General features: G+C 37.4%; 1 protein-coding gene across 9 annotated transcripts in view; it reads right to left on the reverse strand.

Annotated features, from left to right (window-relative positions):
- The window catches only part of HECTD1 (HECT domain E3 ubiquitin protein ligase 1), a 77811-nt gene that overhangs the window by 11627 nt on the left and 47839 nt on the right, over window positions 1–18345 (reverse strand). For 3 of the 9 annotated variants that reach the window (XM_005222074.5, XM_005222071.5, XM_002696696.7), the window contains exons 25-29: window positions 15011–15847; window positions 14098–14319; window positions 8269–8402; window positions 7307–7429; window positions 3470–3626 (exon numbers count right to left, since the gene is read on the reverse strand). In XM_005222074.5, the coding sequence (XP_005222131.1) occupies window positions 3470–3626; window positions 7307–7429; window positions 8269–8402; window positions 14098–14319; window positions 15011–15847 (1473 nt within the window). The remainder of the gene's footprint in view (window positions 1–3469; window positions 3627–7306; window positions 7430–8268; window positions 8403–14097; window positions 14320–15010; window positions 15848–18345) is intronic. The other 6 variants (XM_024982055.2, XM_005222072.5, XM_024982056.2 and 3 more) reach the window with 4 other exon arrangements.

Consider the following 18345-nt stretch of genomic DNA (forward strand, 5'->3'; position numbering starts at 1 on the left):
AATCTCAGCCCTTCTGACATGGATAAGGTAAAGAGATCAGCTACTTAAGATTCTCTTGGTTTCATTTTTTTTTTTTTTTTAATTTGAAGAATATACCTATGCTACTTAAAGGGTTCTAGAGTAGAATTTATGCATATGATATGAATCTCTTATTTTTATTATGATATACATACAACTGTTAGTATTTCAGAAAATTTTATTTTTATAAATGAGATAACTCTAAAATTATTAATAATCTTACATCCAGAGAAAATCACATACTCAGTTAAAGACCTGTCAACTTTTTATGTATACTGAATGAGTGTATTATGAAGTACATACACACAAAGACAATTAGGTTCACAATTATTTAGTGATGTACTCTCTCTTTAAATCTCAAGAATCTTTTCCTCATATCAAGATACAGTGTTATAAGGTATTATTTTATTCACTGCATGACATTCCATTGTACTTTAACTGAAACAATTCCATTCTCAAAACATAATGAAGGTCATTTCCAAGTTTTTAAAAATACTTCTTTAATCACCTGTGTATAAAGTGAATACTTCTATAACACCAATTTGTAGCAGTAAAAATATGAAATACATTGCTAAAGAGCTCTATCGAAAATTTGTACCTATTTGTACTCTGAGTAGATTTTACTATTTGAGACATCTTTATTCATACTCTTTCTCACCATTATACTACGTCATTTACCACACGTTATACTATCAAGTGTACTTACTTTCACATTTAACTTAAGTATCTTTCTATCAAGTAAAAAGTACAGTCCACACTAACATCTAAGTTTTCTTGAAGGATAATATATTGATTGCAGTAGCTGACATTTATTGAGACACACATCACGTACCACGCTAGGCACTTTCTATATTTTACCTCATTTAATCCTTTTAATTATATGGTCAAACAAGGACTACTGTTTTCCCCAGATAACAGATGAGGAAAGTCAGGCTTGCACAGGGTAAGGATTTGCCCAGATTAGTTTCCTATTGCTGCTGTAACAAATGACCACAAACTGAGTGGTTTAAAACAACACAAATGTATTATCTTATAATTCTAGAGGTAAGAAATCTAAAATGGGCTGGCAAGGCGTTGTTTCTTTTGAAGGCTCCAGGGAAGAATCCATTTCCTTGCTTTTTCTAGCATCCAGAAGCTTCCCATTTTCCTTGGCTAATGGCCCCTCAACAGTATAATTGCTGCTTTCTGACTTTGACCCTCCTGTTGCTCTCTTATGAGGACACTTGTGATTACATTGGGCTCATCCGAAAATCAGGATAATTTCCCCATCTCAAGATTCTTAATCACATCTCCAAAGTCTTTTCTCATGTTTAAGTGACATATTCACAAATTCTAGAGGTTAGGACCTATACAGCTTTCGGGGTGGAGGCAGGAGGGCAGTGGAGTGCATGGGGCCATTAGTGTGCCTGGTGCTGCTGCTAAGTCACTTCAGTCGTGTCCGACTCTGTGCGACCCCAGAGACGGCAGCCCACCAGGATCCCCTGACCCTGGGATTCTCCAGGCAAGAACACTGGAGTGGGTTGCCATTTCCTTCTCCAGTGCATGAAAGTGAAAAGTCAAAGTGAAGACGCTCAGTCGTGTCTGACTCCTAGCGACCCCATGGACTTCAGCCCACTGGGCTCCTCCATCCATGGGATTTTCCAGGCAAGAGTACTGGAGTGGGGTGCCATTGCCTTCTCCGTTAGTGTGCCTACCACATCCAAAATAGAGTTGTAAGACATGGAGCTACCACTCAGGCTGACTGACTCCAGAGGCCATAAGTAAAACCACTACATAGCTTTTCAAAGAAAAGCTGAATGGGAGTAACGTTTAACAATTTTATTTTTTTTTTATTTTTTATTTTTTTTTGTTTTTTAATGATTTTATTTATGGTTGTGCACGGTCTTCATGCTGAGTGGGCTTTTCTCTAGCTGTGGCTCCTCTTGTTGCGGAGCATGGGCTCTGGTGCCCACAGACCTCAGTTCTGTGGCTCCCGGGCTCGAGAGCCCCGGCCCAGTGGCTGTGATGCATGGGCTCAGCTGCTCTGCCACGTGTGGCCTTCCCAGACCAGGGGTGGAACTCACGTCCCCTGCTTTGGCAGGGGGGTGATTCTTTACCACTGAGCCTCCAGGAAAGCCCTCAGGCGTATTTTAGACTAGTTTTCCATGCTCCTATCTGGTGAGAGAGGCCTGGGAGCCAGGAGTCCTCAGCCACAGTGCTGGCTCTGCCATCAAAAGCTCTGGGGCCTCTAGCGAGCGCCTGCCCCTCCCTCAGTGTCTGACTCTTTGCCCACCAGGTTCCTCTGTCCATGGGATTTCCCAGGCAAGATTACTGGAGTGGGTTGCCGTTTCCTTCTCCACGTTTAACAATTTTAATCTAGTAGAAAACAGAATACAAACTGTCTACCTTTAAATGAGGCCTTACTTTAAAATTTATACAACTGTAAAACAGTGTATTTTCAAAATACTCTAATTTATAAGTCAAGACATAGAGGCAACCTAAATGTCTAACAACAGATGAATGGATAAAGAAGAGGTGATGTGTATATATATACACACACACACACACAATGAACTAGAAATACATAAAATTATTAATAAATCAATATTCATCAATTATTGATATATTTATAAAATATTTATTTATTAATAAATACTGGTAATTTATTATCAATAAAAAAGAATTAAATAACACTATTTGCAGCAACATGGATGAACCTAGATATGAACATACTATGTTAGAGAAAGACAAATAAGTGAAATAAGTCAGAGAAAGACAAATACCATATGATATCACTTAAATGTGTAACCTAAAATATGATACAAATGAACTTATTTATGAAACAAACAGATTCATAGATACAGAAAACAAATTTATAATTATCAAATGGGAAAGGCAGTGGGGGAGGGATAAATTAGGAGACTGGGATTAACACATATAAACTACTATATATAAAATAAATAAAATCCTACTGTATAGCACAGGGAACTATATTCAACATCCTGTAATTAGCCATAATGCAAAAAATATGAAAAAGAGTACATATATGTATAACTGAATCACTTTCCTATACAACAAAAAATAACATAACATTGTAAAGCAACTATACTTCAATAAAAAATAAAATATAATCAACACTATGTGGTGCTCCAAATGGGAAGGAAATCCAAAAAAGAGGACATATGTATATGTGTAGCTGATTCACTTTGCTGTACAGCAGAAACTAACACAGCAGCGAAAAGCAATTTTATTCCAATAAAAACTGAAAAAATAAAATACTGTATTTTGTTCCTTTTTAAAAAAAAAAGCTGTATTTTTTAAGGATTTGTGGCTGATATATAGTTTTTCCTGAAACCTGTTATTTATAATCTGCATATACAAGTAGTATCTTAACTTTTTAAACTATATAGTACTTAACTACTTAATCTGGAATCTATTAAAATTAAATCACAAAAGATAAAATATCTTATACCTGGGGGTGGAATTTCTAGATCAGTTGTCTGCTGGACATTAGTTCGACCAGGTCTAGGATCAAAAGCAGGAACCAAAGCTGAAAACTGCCGCTTGAGCACGTAATCATCATCCCATGTTCTCCGGCGGCCCCCCTTAGTTTCGTACTCTTCCTCTTCCTATAAAGATAAAATTCCATGTACAGATAAACATTATAAAAGTCTTCATTATTGCAACAATGGTATGCTATCTATAAAATAAGGTATATGTTGAGTACTTCTCTCTATAGGTATTTTATAGTCTTATTCAGCCATATTTCTTAAGCACAAAATGAGCCAACACAAACATGTATAGATATATACACATTTCTTAATGATTTATCAAAAGTAAGTAGGTTTTGGGGAAAATGTTTATAAACAGAGGTTTTATGAATTGTATCTAACAGCTTCTTTAAAGTTCTCAAAAATACTGGAAAAGACAAATGAAATCATAAGAAGCCTTACGCTTTTGTAAATCAGACCTTATTAACACTTTTGACAATAAAGTACACGTGAATATTTTCTTTAAAAAAAAAAAGAAAAAGCACCTTTACTGGTGGTTGCACAAATTTACATATGTGATAAAATGATAAAGAACCATACACAAACACTGGGTCGATGTAACCACTGGAAGAAACTGACAAAAGGCACACAAGACTTTTCAGTCTCTGCAACTCATTGTGAACATATAATTATTTCTAAATAATTTAATTACACACTAAACAGATACAGCGCTTGAAGCTGATTTAAATCACTTTGGGGCAAATAGTTCAAACAAGTTCTACAAAGTATTGATTTGTCAAATGATGAGTTCCTAGGGATTCACTGCAATATTTCTTTCTACTTCTACTTTCTACTTCTAGCATGTTTAAAAATTTCCATAATACAAGTTTTTTTAAGGAACATTTTTCTCCTCTTCTTTGCTTTTATTAATTTTATCAACAAAATATTCAATGAATTATAAATATTATAAATGTCTGATATAATAATTTTAAAACAATAGTTATGTAAATACTTATATGTACATATTTAGCCCCCTCATAACACTTAATTGAGATGAACCATTACAGGAGATCAAACTGACATTTGATAGGTCTGAAACCAGTTTTATCTGGGATCTAAAACTTCTACGTGTGGTCTTTAGTAATCACTTCATCTGAAAACTGGGACTAATGATAACTTAAAAGGGTTGTTGAATGCATTGAATTAGTTACTATACATAAGCAGTATCTAGCACATAATTAAAGATAAATAAATGTTAGCTAATAGGCTAATACTTCTGTTTCTCTACTGTGAAAACTACAAATCTTAGAAAATAGCTATGAACCATGCTGTAAAGAGCAATACTGCATAGGAACCTGGAATGTTAGGTCCATGAATCAAGGCAAATTGGAAGTGATCAAACAGGAAATGGCAAGAGTGAATGTCGACATTTTAGGAATCAGCGAACTGAAATGGACTGGAATGGGTGAATTTAACGCAGATGACCATTATATCTACTACTGTGGGCAAGAATCCCTTAGAAGAAATGAAGTATCACAGTCAACAAGAGTCCAAAATGCAGTACTTGGATGCAGTCTCAAAAATGACAGAATGATCTTGGTTTGTTTCCAAGGCAAACCATTCAATATCAAGGTAATCCAAGTCTATGCCCAGACCAGTAATGCTGAAGAAGCTGAAGTTGAACAGTTCTATGTAGACCTACAAGACCTTCTAGAATTAAAACCCCAAATAGATGTCCTTTTCATTATAGGGGACTGGACTGCAAAAGTAGAAAGTCAAGAAACACCTGGAGTAACAGGCAAATTTGGCCTTGGAGTACAGAATGAAGCAGGGCAAAGGCTAATAGAATGGGAAAGACTAGAGATCTCTTCAAGAAAATCAGAGATATCAAGGGAACATTTCATGCAAAGATGGGCTCAATAAAGGACAGAAATGCTATTGACCTAACAGAAGCAGAAGATATTAAGAAGAGGTGGCAAGAATACACAGAAGAACTATACAAAAAAGATCTTCACGACTCAGATAATCAAGATGGTGCGATCACTCACCTAGAACCAGACATCCTGGAATGTGAAGTCAAGTGGGCCTTAGGAAGCATCACTACGAACAAAACTAGTGGAGGTGATGGAATTCCAGTTGAGCTATTTCAAATCCTACAAGATGATGCTGTGAAAGTGCTGCACTCAATATGCCAGCAAATTTGGAAAACTCAGCAGTGACCACAGGACTGGAAAAGGTCAGTTGTCATTCCAATCCCTAAGAAAGGCAACGCCAAAGAGTGCTCTAACTACCACACAGTTGCACTCATCTCACATGCTAGCAAATGCTCAAAATTCGCCAAGCCAGGTTTCAATGATACATAAACCGTGAACTTCCAGATGTTCAAGCTGGTTTTAGAAAGGGCAGAGGAACCAGAAATCAATTTGCCAACATCTGCTAGATCATCAAAAAAGCAGAATTCCAGAAAAACATCTATTTCTGCTTTATTGACTATGCCAAAGCCTTTGACTGTGTGGATCACAATGAACTGTGGAAAATCCTTCAAGAGATGGGAATACCAGACCACCTGACCTACCTCCTGAGAAATCTGTATGCAGGTCAGGAAGCAACAGTTAGAACTGGACATGGAACAACAGACTGGTTCCAAATAGGAAAAGGAGTACATCAAGGCTGTATATTGTCACCCTGTTTATTTCGCTTATATGCAGAGTACATCATGAGAAACCCTGGGCTGGATGAACCACAGGCTGGAATCAAAATTGCTGGGAGAAATATCAGTAACCTCAGATATGCAGATGACCCCACCCTTAGGGCAAAAAGTGAAAAAGAACTGAAGAGCCTCTTGATGAAAGTGAAATAGGAGAGTGAAAAAATTGGCTTAAAGCTCCACATTCAGAAAACGAGGATCATGGCATCCAGTCCCATCACTTCATGGCAAATAGATGGACAAACAGTGGAAACAGTGGCAGACTTTATTTTTTGGGCTCCAAAATCACTGCAGATGGTGACTGCAGCCATGAAATTAAAAGACGCTTACTCCTTGGAAGGAAAGTTATGACCAACTAGATAGCACATTAAAAAGCAGAGACATTACTTTGCCAACGAAGGTTCATCTACTCAAGGCTATGATTTTTCCAGTAGTCAGGATGTGAGAGTTGGACTATAAAGAAAGCTGAGTGCCAAAGAATTGATGCTTTGAACTGTGGTTTTGGAGAAGACTCTTGAGAGTCCCTTGGACTAGAGGGAGAGTCAACCAGTCCATCCGAAAGGAAATCAGTTCTGAATGTTCATTGGAAGGACTGATGCTGAAGCTGAAACCCCAATACCTTGGCAACATGATGCGATGAGCTGACTCATCTGAAAAGACCCTGATGCTAGGAAAGATTGAAGGCAAGAGAAGAAGGGGATGACAAAGGATGAGATGGTTGGATGGCATCACCAACTCAATGGACATGAGTCTGAGTAAACTCCAGGAGTTGGTGATGGACAGGGAGGCCTGGCGTGCTGCAGTCCATGAGGTTGCAAAGAGTCGGACATGACTGAGTAACTGAACTGATTTTAATATATGTTTACTACCACAAAAAGGCCAAGGAGGGTGTCTCAAGTAAAAAAAAAACCCTGTCTGCATTACGGGAGAGCAATCATGGACTCTACCTAGTATATGGAACCCAAGTAGATGGGCAAGTATCCTTCTGTTAACTCTGGTTGCTTCCTGGACTCACCGTGCCCCCTCTGTAGATTCTCCTAGACATTTCAGTCAGTGCTTTACTGTGGAAGGAAAAAACTCCACTGTAGGAAGGCAGACATGAAGATATTACCTGCTCCCCAATAGGTCGGCTCCCTGCTCCAGCTGGGACCTGTGGTAGCTGTGAGGTGACAGCATGGTGTGTTACATCAGAGCGGGAGCCAGCTCGGCGCTGTAGGGACGGACGTCTCAGAATCTGATACGGGAAATGGAAAGAGACGTGTCTAATTACGTGACTCATATATATCCCTCTTCAGCCTTGACCTGAACTATAAATCTATGTTATCAAAACTGTCATTAGAGAACTTCATTAGCCATTTATAGAAAAGTTTTAAATTCATCATACATCATATACATTCAGAAGAAACGTGCCCATGCTCTATATATTTTCCAAGAAAGGTATACAAAAGCATTTCTTGGAAGTTCTCTACCCACTAAAACCCAACTTAGGAAAAAATCCTTTAATCGTCTACATTTTATAAAAGGAAATTAAAATTATACATGAAGCTAAAATAAAAGGCATTTTCAAGCAAAAGTTCAATTTTAAGACAATCATAGTTAACAAACACTACAGGTTCTGGATCATACTGCCTAAGCTTGGGTCCTACTTCCTACTTAACTCTGATTAATTTGAGCAAATTATGTTTTCTATGTCTCTATCTCATAGGTCTGCGTAAACACTCATGAGATAATACAGATACTGTCTGCAAAACAGTAGATACCAGAAAATTCTAAGTATAGCTTTTTTTTTTTTGTCCATGCCACATGGCATGTAGGATCTTAGTTCTCCAACCAGGGATCAAACCTGGGTCCCCTATCTTAACCACTGAATTGCCAGAGGAGGTCCTGAAAATTGTATTATTTAGGATTACTGCAGTTCTTCACATTTTTAAACCTGTAAAAACATCAGCACATCTTTCACACTGGTGCTCTATTTTCTTGCATCTAAGTTTGACTAGAATGTTGCTTTTCTTTTCTTCATTTCAATTATCAACAACCTATCTTAGTGAAGAAAATGAGGGACTCTCTCTCTACCATAACCTCCTCGTATTCTTGGTCCTCCTGATTGTCATCTTCATTTTCATCATCTTCCTCGTCTGGCTCTGGCAAGTCCTCATCGTCATCTAGCTCAGCTAACAGAGTACTGGCACGGCAGCTATCAAGGAAATCTAGAAAACAAAACCAACAATCTTCCTCTTAACACAAGTGACCAAGCATACCAGAGTACCTTTGTGAATCTGTTTTATAACACACAGGTAAAACTCAAAGGTTCAGGTATAAAGCCACATTTAGTGATGCCACTCTTCTTCTGCCACCACACACGAAGGATGAGTAACAGCAGCAAACAGTCCCAAGCATGGCAGAAAACGACATGGGATAAAGGATGGTAATAAACTAAATCCGTATCCACAAAATCATTTTTCAAAAAGGTCAACAATATGGGATATGTTAAAAAATAAAAGCAGCCCTATCACATTCTCTGTATAAGTCAGTGGAAACACAATGGTGGAAAGAGAACACTTTGGAATCATTAGCTGTGTCAACACGTATCTGTTTGAGTGCCTACTATGTGCCAAGAACTGCATTAGGCACTAGGTATAGGCTGTGAAAAAAGCTAAGCACCGAAGAATTGATGCTTTTGAACTGTGGTGTTGGAGAAGACTCTTGAGAGTCCCTTGGACTGCAAGGAGATCCAACCAGTCCATCCTAATGGAGACCAGTCCTGGGTGTTCACTGGAAGGACTGATGCTAAAGCTGAAACTCCAATACTTTGGCCTCCTCATGTGAAGAGTTGACTCATTGGAAAAGACCCTGATGCTGGGAGGGATTGGGGGCAGGAGGAGAAGGGGATGACAGAGGATGAGATGGCTGGAAGGAATCACCGACTCGATGGACATGAATTTGAGTGAACTCCAGGAGTTGGTGATGGACAGGGAGGCCTGGCGTGCTGTGATTCATGGGGTCGCAAACAGTCAGACACGACTGAGTGACTGAACTGTTGACTGAACTGAACTGACACATAGTTGTAAACAAGATAGACATGGTATGAACCCCCATGGAGCTTACAGGGGAGACAGACATTTAAAAAGTAAACAAATATATAAACTGTGTGGGAATTCCCTGGTGGTCCAGTGGCTAAAACTCTGTGCTCAAGATACAGGGGGGCTGGGTTTGATCCCTGGTCAGGGAATTAATTCCCACGTGCCACAACTAAGACTCTGCTGCTGCTAAGTCACTTCAGTCGTGTCCGACTCTGTGTGACCCCAGAGACGGCAGCCCACCAGGCTTCCCCGTCCCTGGGATTCTCCAGGCAAGAACACTGGAGTGGGTTGCCATTTCCTTGTCCAATGCATGAAAGTGGAAAGTGAAAGTGAAGTTGCTCAGTCGTGTCCGACCCTTAGCGACCCCATGGACTGCAGCCTACCAGGCTCCTCCGTCCATGGGGTTTTCCAGGCAAAAGTACTGGAGTGGGGTGCCATTGCCTTCTCCGAACTAAGACTCTATGCAGCCAAATAAATAAAAACAAATATTTAAATATATATATATATATATATATATATATAAACTGTGAAAGAGAAAAGAACAGAATTTAAGTTGATCAGAAAGAATTGAATTTATCTATGTGACTAGAGAGACTGCTTAATGATAATGACTACTTAAAGATAATGCCTATTTACTATGGAATGATGTTAGGTACAGCTTTATATATCATCCAAATTACCTAGCGCATAAAAAATAAACTTTAATCCCTTTTGTCTGCCTCCTTGTTAGGCTCTCTCCCCTCCATCCTTCAGTGAACATTAGGTCAAATTTACACTGCCCTACATAACGAAGGTGTTGAGAAGCTGTTCTCCATAGGAACTGAAAATAAAAAGAGGAATATGGGGAGGGAGGAGGGAGGAGGGTTCAGGATGGGGAACACATGTATACCTGTGGCGGATTCATTTTGATATTTGGCAAAACTAATACAATTATGTAAAGTTTAAAAATAAAATAAAATTAAAAAAAAAAAAAAGAGGAATAATGGGACTAAAACAGGAGTTTTTTATTGGCTCTGGAATTTAAAAAAAAAAAAAAAAAAAAAAAAACTTCTATGGATAAGAAGGCAGTATATACATTACAAAAAAATATCCAAAAAACAATTTGTAATTATTTAGTAGGAACTTGCATTTACAGGTTCCTGAACCAAATACAATTTTTTATGTCTAATTATACAAGACTAAAAATTCAATGCCTTTTACTATGACTTGCCATTGCTTATAAGACACATAATGATCTCAGAATATTCACAGCTAAACTGGCAACATTTTTTCCTTAATGACATAAAATAATCTTATAATTAATAGCATCTTAAATTTGATGAAATATATTACCCCTAACCTTTTGGCTCAGCAGTAAAAGAATCCGCCTGCAATGCAGGAGACACGGGTTCAACTCTTGGGTCAGAAAGATCCCTTGGGGAAGGAAATGGCAACCCACTCTAGTATTCTAGGCTAGGAATTTCCATGGACAGAGGAGCTTGGCAGGCTACAGTCCATAGAGGTGGCAAAAGAGTCAGACACAACTTAGTGACTAGACAACAAACATGTAAAGTGCCATCCTGCATTTTTGGTAATGGTTCTCATGAATATTATGTGGCAGTACACAAAATAAATTCCACTTTTAGGTTTATTTCTTAAAGGAAAAAATATGTAGGTATATAAACTCCATTTTTCATGTGTTACAATTCACTGAAGTCAGTGGTTTTACTCATCTTCCCTTTTTTATCCTAGTATAAGGATATTACATAAGGCTTCCCTCGTGGCTCAGATGTTAAAGAATCTGCCTGCAATGTAGGAGACATGAGTTTGATCCCTGGGTTGGGATGATCCCCTGAAGAAGGGAATGGCTACCAACTCCAGTATTCTTGCCTAGAGAATTCCATGGACAGAGGAGCCTGGCAGGCTACAGTCCATAGGGTCGCAAAGAGGCGAACAAAACTAAGTGACTAACATTTTCACTTTACAAGGATAATATATATATTTTAAAAAGCTCCTTATTTCACACATTTGATTATATCACACAATCAAATCATGTCCCTCTAAACATAACACAGTGAAAGTTTGCATATATAGAAATTATTTTGTAATGCAGATCTTACTCTGATCCTTCATACAACAGCACTGTCAAAGAGTCCTCCAGTTTTAGAAATGCAGAAAAGGAAATTTTAATCACCAAAGAATAATTTTTAAAAGGCAGTCAGTTTGCCCTGCGGAGAAGGCAATGGCACTCCACTCCAGTACTCTTGCCTGGAAACTCCCATGGACGTAGGAGCCTGGTAGGCTGCAGTCCATGGGGTCACTAAGGGTCGGACACAACTGAGCGACTTCACTTTCACTTTTCACTTTCATGCACTGGAGAAGGAAATGGCAACCCACTCCAGTGTTCTTGCCTGGAGAATCCCAGGGACGGGGGAGCCTGGTGGGCTGCCGTCTATGGGGTCACACAGAGTTGGACACGACTGAAGCGACTTAGCAGCAGCAGCAGCAGCAGCAGCAGTAGCCCTGACTCCTCAATATTCTTTCCCATTAGTATACCTACAACTTTCTTAACCTTCACATGATTTATTAACAGAACTAAAGCTTAAAGTTAACATAGTAATAGGGAGAAGCAGAAGGCCTCCATGAGGAAAACCAAAGTAGAAATGCTTATCTGGTGAATTTACGATACTTTGGTATAACTATTATCGTCATTTTACTACATACTTATTTAACATATAAAGTGGAAACAGAAATATAATGCTTTTCCTAAAATCATAGATCATCAGATCCAGTTGGTAGCTTGGAATACAAGAGACCACATTCTCAAAAAAATGAAAACATATTAAAATGATGCATACACAAGATAGTACTTAAAATATATCTTCATATAAACTTTTTATATTTGAAATTAACAAAAGTAATTTTGAAAAAAGAACAGGTGATCAAGGATTGTGATAAAGGGTATTCTAAAACAATAATGATGGGAATACAACCTTTTTGGAAGGAAATTCAACAATTACTCCTTTAGGAATTTACCCTAAGAAAAATACACAAAAATACAAAGGATGCTCACTCGTAACAATGCTGATGGTAATGAAAAACTGTAACTTAAATATCCAATCAATATTAAATAATGATCATACAAACAGGAATATCTGGCAGCCATTCTATGTTGTAGAAACTCACTGAACTATATTAAAATATTTTTACAGTGTACTCAGTGAAAAGAGCTGTCCAGAAAGGATAGAATTCCTTTTTTCTTAAAGAACAGATATATCAAATGATATGTATCAAATGACAACAATGGTAGGGACTAGATGATTTTTATTTGTTTCAATATTTCCCTTCTATAAAAAATTTTACCGTCCTAATTAGAAACATTTTAATTGAATCATTGACTACATACCACAGTTACATTCAATAATGTAACTATAAAACCTAAGCAAGAACTAATTCATCTGAATATTTCAAATGTCACCTAAATAAAGAATAATTTTCAGAAGACTTTGATAACTGTTGTGATACAGTGGTTTATAATAAAATTTGGTCATCTCTGTTCAATACACTGAGTTTTCTTAAACTCTTGGTATTTCCTAAGAGCAATAGAGATGTCATTTGTTATTTATAACTCGAGTTGTTTTAATGAGGAGACTTTTAGAAAGCCCTTAGGTAATTGAAGGATGGGGCTGGTTGTTAGTGGAACCAACCACAATCAGAGGACTAGAACTTTCATCTCGTCCCTTAGACCTCCAGGGAGAGGAGCTGGAGACTGGTGGCCATACCACCAATGGCTGGTCATTTAATCACTGGTGCTTAAATCATGAAGTCTCCAAAAAATAAAAGCCCTGAAAGGCTGGGGGTTCAGAAAGCTTCCAGGCTGGTAGACATGAACACAATGACAGGCCAGGATGGCTCCTGAACTCCATGGGGATGCCAGGTCCTGTGCTTGGCACCTCCCGGGCTTTACCCTGTGCCTCTCTTCCATCTGCCTGTTCCTGAGTTATATATTCTTCTCTTCTTTTTTGGCCGGATCAAGCATCTTATGGGATCTTGTTCTCAATCCAGGGATGGAACCCTGGCCCCCTGGCAGTGGTAGCATAGAGTCCTAACCATTGGACTACCAGAGTATCCCCTATATATCCTTTTTATAAAAAACCAGTAACCTAGTACATAAAATGTTTTTCTGAGCCCTGTGAGCCACTCCAGCAAATTAATCTAACCCAAAGAGGGGGTTGTGGAAACTTCCAGTTTACAGCCAGTCAGTGAGAAGCACAGATAACAATCTGAATTTGTGATTAGTGACTAAAGGGGCAAAGGTGAGGGGTGGGCAGTGTTGGAGATCTGAGACTTTAAGCTGTGGAATCTGATACGATCTCCAGGTAAGCAGGTAGTGTCAGAATTGTGGGAAAGCTTTACACACACTTGGTGGTCAGAGGTGCAGAAGTGAAGCTGTCTGTGAGCAGGGTACTGAAAGTACACAAGACACACAGGAGTATTTTTCCTTACATTATAATGTACAGACAATTATTAATTTACAAAGCTCATTAGTCTATCACACTTCTTTTCTTATAAAGATGTCAAATTATTACGGTTCTTCTAATAAAACTTCACTAGTGACAAAAAAGCCAAGAAAAGGATGACACACAGAAGTTCCTAGATGTCTATTTACAACCAGATAATTTAACAGTTCTTCATATCACTTTGAGTTTTTTCATCACATATAAAGCTGCCATATTTATAAGAGAGAATCATCCTTTTCTAATCAAAAATTTAGAACACCCCAGGAGAAAAATGTGATAAAAACATCACCACATAAATATCAATATTTGATACTGTAACTTACCATATAAGGAATATTCTGCTTCCTGACCTGTGTCACTCTCACTGGAGGTTGATGTGAGGCTGGTGGTTAAAGTATTACTTAAAGACTGACCCACTGATAAAACTGTTGTTGCTGTAGCTACATTGCTGCTGCCAGTAACACTGGATGTTGACATAGTCACTGTCGATGTAGTACCGGGTGTGGTCAAATTAGGGAAACTCTGAGCACCCATAAGAGGAGAAGCTAAGGATAAGAATGAAGCAAATTAGTACAAAAAAGGGAGGATTGTGTAAACCTGAGAAAAACTACATTGTATATTTAGAAAAAATAATGCGGTCATGAAACACTGATTATTAAAAGGCTGAAAAGCAACAACTTTGGGAACCCAACTGAAATCCAACTAGAAGTTCTTGTTTTTATAGTATTATTATTTTTTAGAATGTTAAGCCTAGCTTTTAAAATAAGTGAAGCAGGCACTGAAATTACTCCCAATGGTATTTTCCAAGGGAATTACTTTGACCCATTGGTAGCTTTAATTAGAATTTAAAACTTTCATAAGCTAGTATCAATTCAGGACCTAAGTAAAAGTTATGCCAGTATTACGCTCCGATTTCAGCTGACTCTGATGATAGTTAATAGCCATCTATTTCCTCTGGTAATTAACAATCAGAGGAGTGAAAAACAGAAACGTGTTATTTTATTCTTCAGAATTAGAATAAGAGGTTCTTTATCAGGTCCTGATCAGAATTCTTAAAATGTCACAATTCTACAGAACTTAACCTTGTATTCCTGAAGTGCTAAACGTGACACAGTCGTATATAACAGGGTTTAATGATCTGGTTAAAGACTAGAGCCAGAATCCACTAAACAAATCCTACTTTGCACCCCTCAGAGTGGAAAAAGCATTGGGTTCTATAAGGAAAAGCTCACTTACTTGCTGTGCTCATCACATTCCTCCCCAAAGTATTAGTGTTGTTATCACTGCTGCTTCGGCTTAGATTCATGTTGTTGGTGGCGTTAGTCCGTGCTATGTTTGCCACTCTCCTTACAAAACTCTCCAAGCTAGATGTTTCTCTTGAGGACAGGTTAGGTACACTTGCACTAGAGCTCATAGGGGCCCCGGCAGCCAACAAAGAACTCACTGACAGTCTGTTACTTGCTGAAGAGCTAAGGGGCCGTTGCGAAGCTGCTTCTTTATTAGTTAACTCAGATACTGAACTAACATCAGGAGAACTAACACTAACAATTCCCATGGATATTGCACTAGACTCCCCAGGAGTACGAGCAGAACTATCAGGGCCTAACTTTCTTTCAGCATTTTCACTTCCCGTTTCCGCTGTTAAGGTGCTGGTACTTGCACTGGAAGATGACCCTACTTCTGTTTGAGGGACGTTTTCAGCAGATGAAAGAACAACAATTGGTTCATGGACATCAGCTCCTGAAACTATACTGTGTTCCATTACAATTTCTGATCTCCGTTCCGTTTTGGTCGAACCCAAGCTGATGTCGCTGCTACTGGCCACGCTACACACAGAACTGCTGCTTCCTTTTCTACTTGAGGAGCCTGCAGCAGCAGATGTCTTGTCTGGACAGTTGTTTTTCACCAAGCTGCTCCATGATTGCGTTGTGCCTGAAACAGTGGATGAAACAGGTTTGGGTGATGCCACTGTATCAGGGTCGTACCCTGGTGCAAGCTTGAGGTCAAATTTTCCTTCTGCGCCCATACGGTAAGAGTTTGAGCCACCAGCATCCCAGGTGACATCAATCCAGCCTGGAAAGGGACAGGAGTTTGTGAGACCCAGCAGAAAGCAGATAGGAGCGTGTCAGACAGTAGCTCCACAATATGGGATCAGCTTTTCATCAGTGCTGTACTTCTCTGAATTTCTAGTCATCTAAGGTCTGCCAACTAAAATTGAATCCTTCTGTTTCTCTTATTTCTGAATTCTTTGTTAATATTTAAAAACAACATAAGGGTCACGTTTATAACTACTGGAGTATCTTTCAAGGGGAAGAACCGTTAAAAATCGTAAAAAAGATGGATAAAAATGGTAAACTATTGCAACTTCAGCAAGTATACATGAAATCTAAGTAAAAGCTTTTTTAGTTGCTAAATATGATCATGTGGTCAAATGTTTATAGAAAAAGTGCTGGCTTAACCATTAATTTCTAAGTTTGGGCTAAATCCTGTAATTGACGGACAAAATGTTCATTTATCACTGTAGAAATTCTAGGCCACTAGCTCAAATAACACTAAGTTAGCATTTCGGTTGTGTTCTCAAAGTTCAGTGGTTACTTGGTTCTCTTATGATTAAAATTAATAAATTTGAATAAGCACAAAATTCTAAAACCAAAATTTTAAAAGTATGCTAAGCTCTTTTATTAGATAGAACCTATATGATAAAGCTAACAACATGAAAAGGACTAATGAGCATAATATTAAACCTATATTTACTTATACTTGGAAAAAAATACTTCTTTTTTAAAAATGGAATTAATTTCCAAAAACAAAATAAACTGCCTATTAGAAATAAAATTAGTATAAATTTTACAATCTCATTTTAGTGTTATAAGCTAATTACTTCAGGGAAAAAAAAGCACATAAAAATAGTCTTTAAAAACTTTAAAAGTACTTTACCCACACACACACACACACACACACATACTCTCATGCATACATGCACACACACATGCCAAGTTCATACATGTTTACAATGAAACTCAGAGGGGTTTAAGTAATATTAAATTACCTGTGGGGATTATCTGCATACAAGTTGTTTGAGAGGAAACTGACTGCCCCAAATCTACATAATCTAGTTTAGATGAGATTTCAATTGCCTCAATTTATCCTGTATGCTGAATTAACCTCTGAAGAATCAACTTTTAACTATCTCTTCTGCAACATGGAAAAGTGTGAGAAAAGGAAAAGTTCAAAAGCATACCCCAATCCCGAATTAAAATTACATTTGTATCATATTAACTGGTCCCAAAATATACTGATAACTTATTTCATAGCACATGTCAAAATCTGTAACTGTATGTTTTATCTGTTTTACCAGAAAGCATGGGATCGTACTTTTTTGTTGACCACTGCGTATCTGAAGTCTAATAGAGTACCTTTACATAATAGGCACTCATATTTGTGTGATAAATTAAAAAATGGATATTCCTACAAACACAAATGTTCTTTAGAAAGGGAAGAGATTTGACACAGCGTAGAAAAATAACTAATAAATGTAAACCATTCAATTATGCTTCAGAATAATTTAAACACTCCCATCAGTGTTTAAACTGATCACTGACAGGAACTCAGAAAGGGTACATATCCAAAACTAGATATTTACAAAACTCTGAAGTCCTCTTTAGATAAAAAGAGTTAGCAACTAGCCATTAATAAAAATGGTAAGCTTAAGTATTTGAAAGCTAAGAATTCTCTATGACGTTAACGGTTTTAAGGTATGGCTTTTCTGCATTTGTCAGATAAGCAAAAATAAGCCTTTCTTATATGCTAAATTCTGAAATTAAGATTCCAATTTTCCTATATAGTTGCTTCACTTGACTCCAAACCAAGAAAAACACACAGTGCTTATATATCCCTAAATGGCTCACACATTTAAAAGTCAAACATTTTAGGGGAAATAGACTATTAACTAAGTATCATTAAGATGTGCAAAAACAAGAACATTGGAAATTTCTGAATTGAACTATTATTATTCAAGTATTATTATTTTTTATGCATTTTGGCAGCTGCATACATGCTCATTCACTATAAACCTGCTATGATGATAATCTGAAATTAGGGTACAACTAAACAGAAATGCATTTTGTAATGTAATTTCAGGGACAGAATTTTAAATGTAGTAAAATTTAGTAAATGTAGAATTTACTACATTTTAAATGTAGTAAAATGTAGAATTTTAAATGTTTTTTTTTAAAAGCAAAAAGAGTTTAAGTAAACAGATGCTTTTATCACATAGTTAAGATATCAAATTGTTAGTCATTCTCTTCAGCATTGTCACTTTTATTATCTTTTGGTGTAAATTGACAATATGAACATTTTATTTTTTAAATGGTAGGCAAAATTCGTAAGAACCACCACTGGTTAGGCAAATTATCCACTAATAAATGAGCCTTTTAGGTTATAAGAAAAAAATCTAGCCACTATAGTTCCTTCTGGGAGTTAATAGCATAAAGTGGGTATGAACTTCCTTAAAATCTACAGAATCAAAAGTTAAAATGAACTGGATTTTAGAAAATATTGCTTACGGAACA

The sequence above is a fragment of the Bos taurus genome, chromosome 21 (genome assembly GCF_002263795.3).
Source record: "Bos taurus isolate L1 Dominette 01449 registration number 42190680 breed Hereford chromosome 21, ARS-UCD2.0, whole genome shotgun sequence".
Classification (NCBI taxonomy): Eukaryota; Metazoa; Chordata; class Mammalia; order Artiodactyla; family Bovidae; genus Bos; species Bos taurus.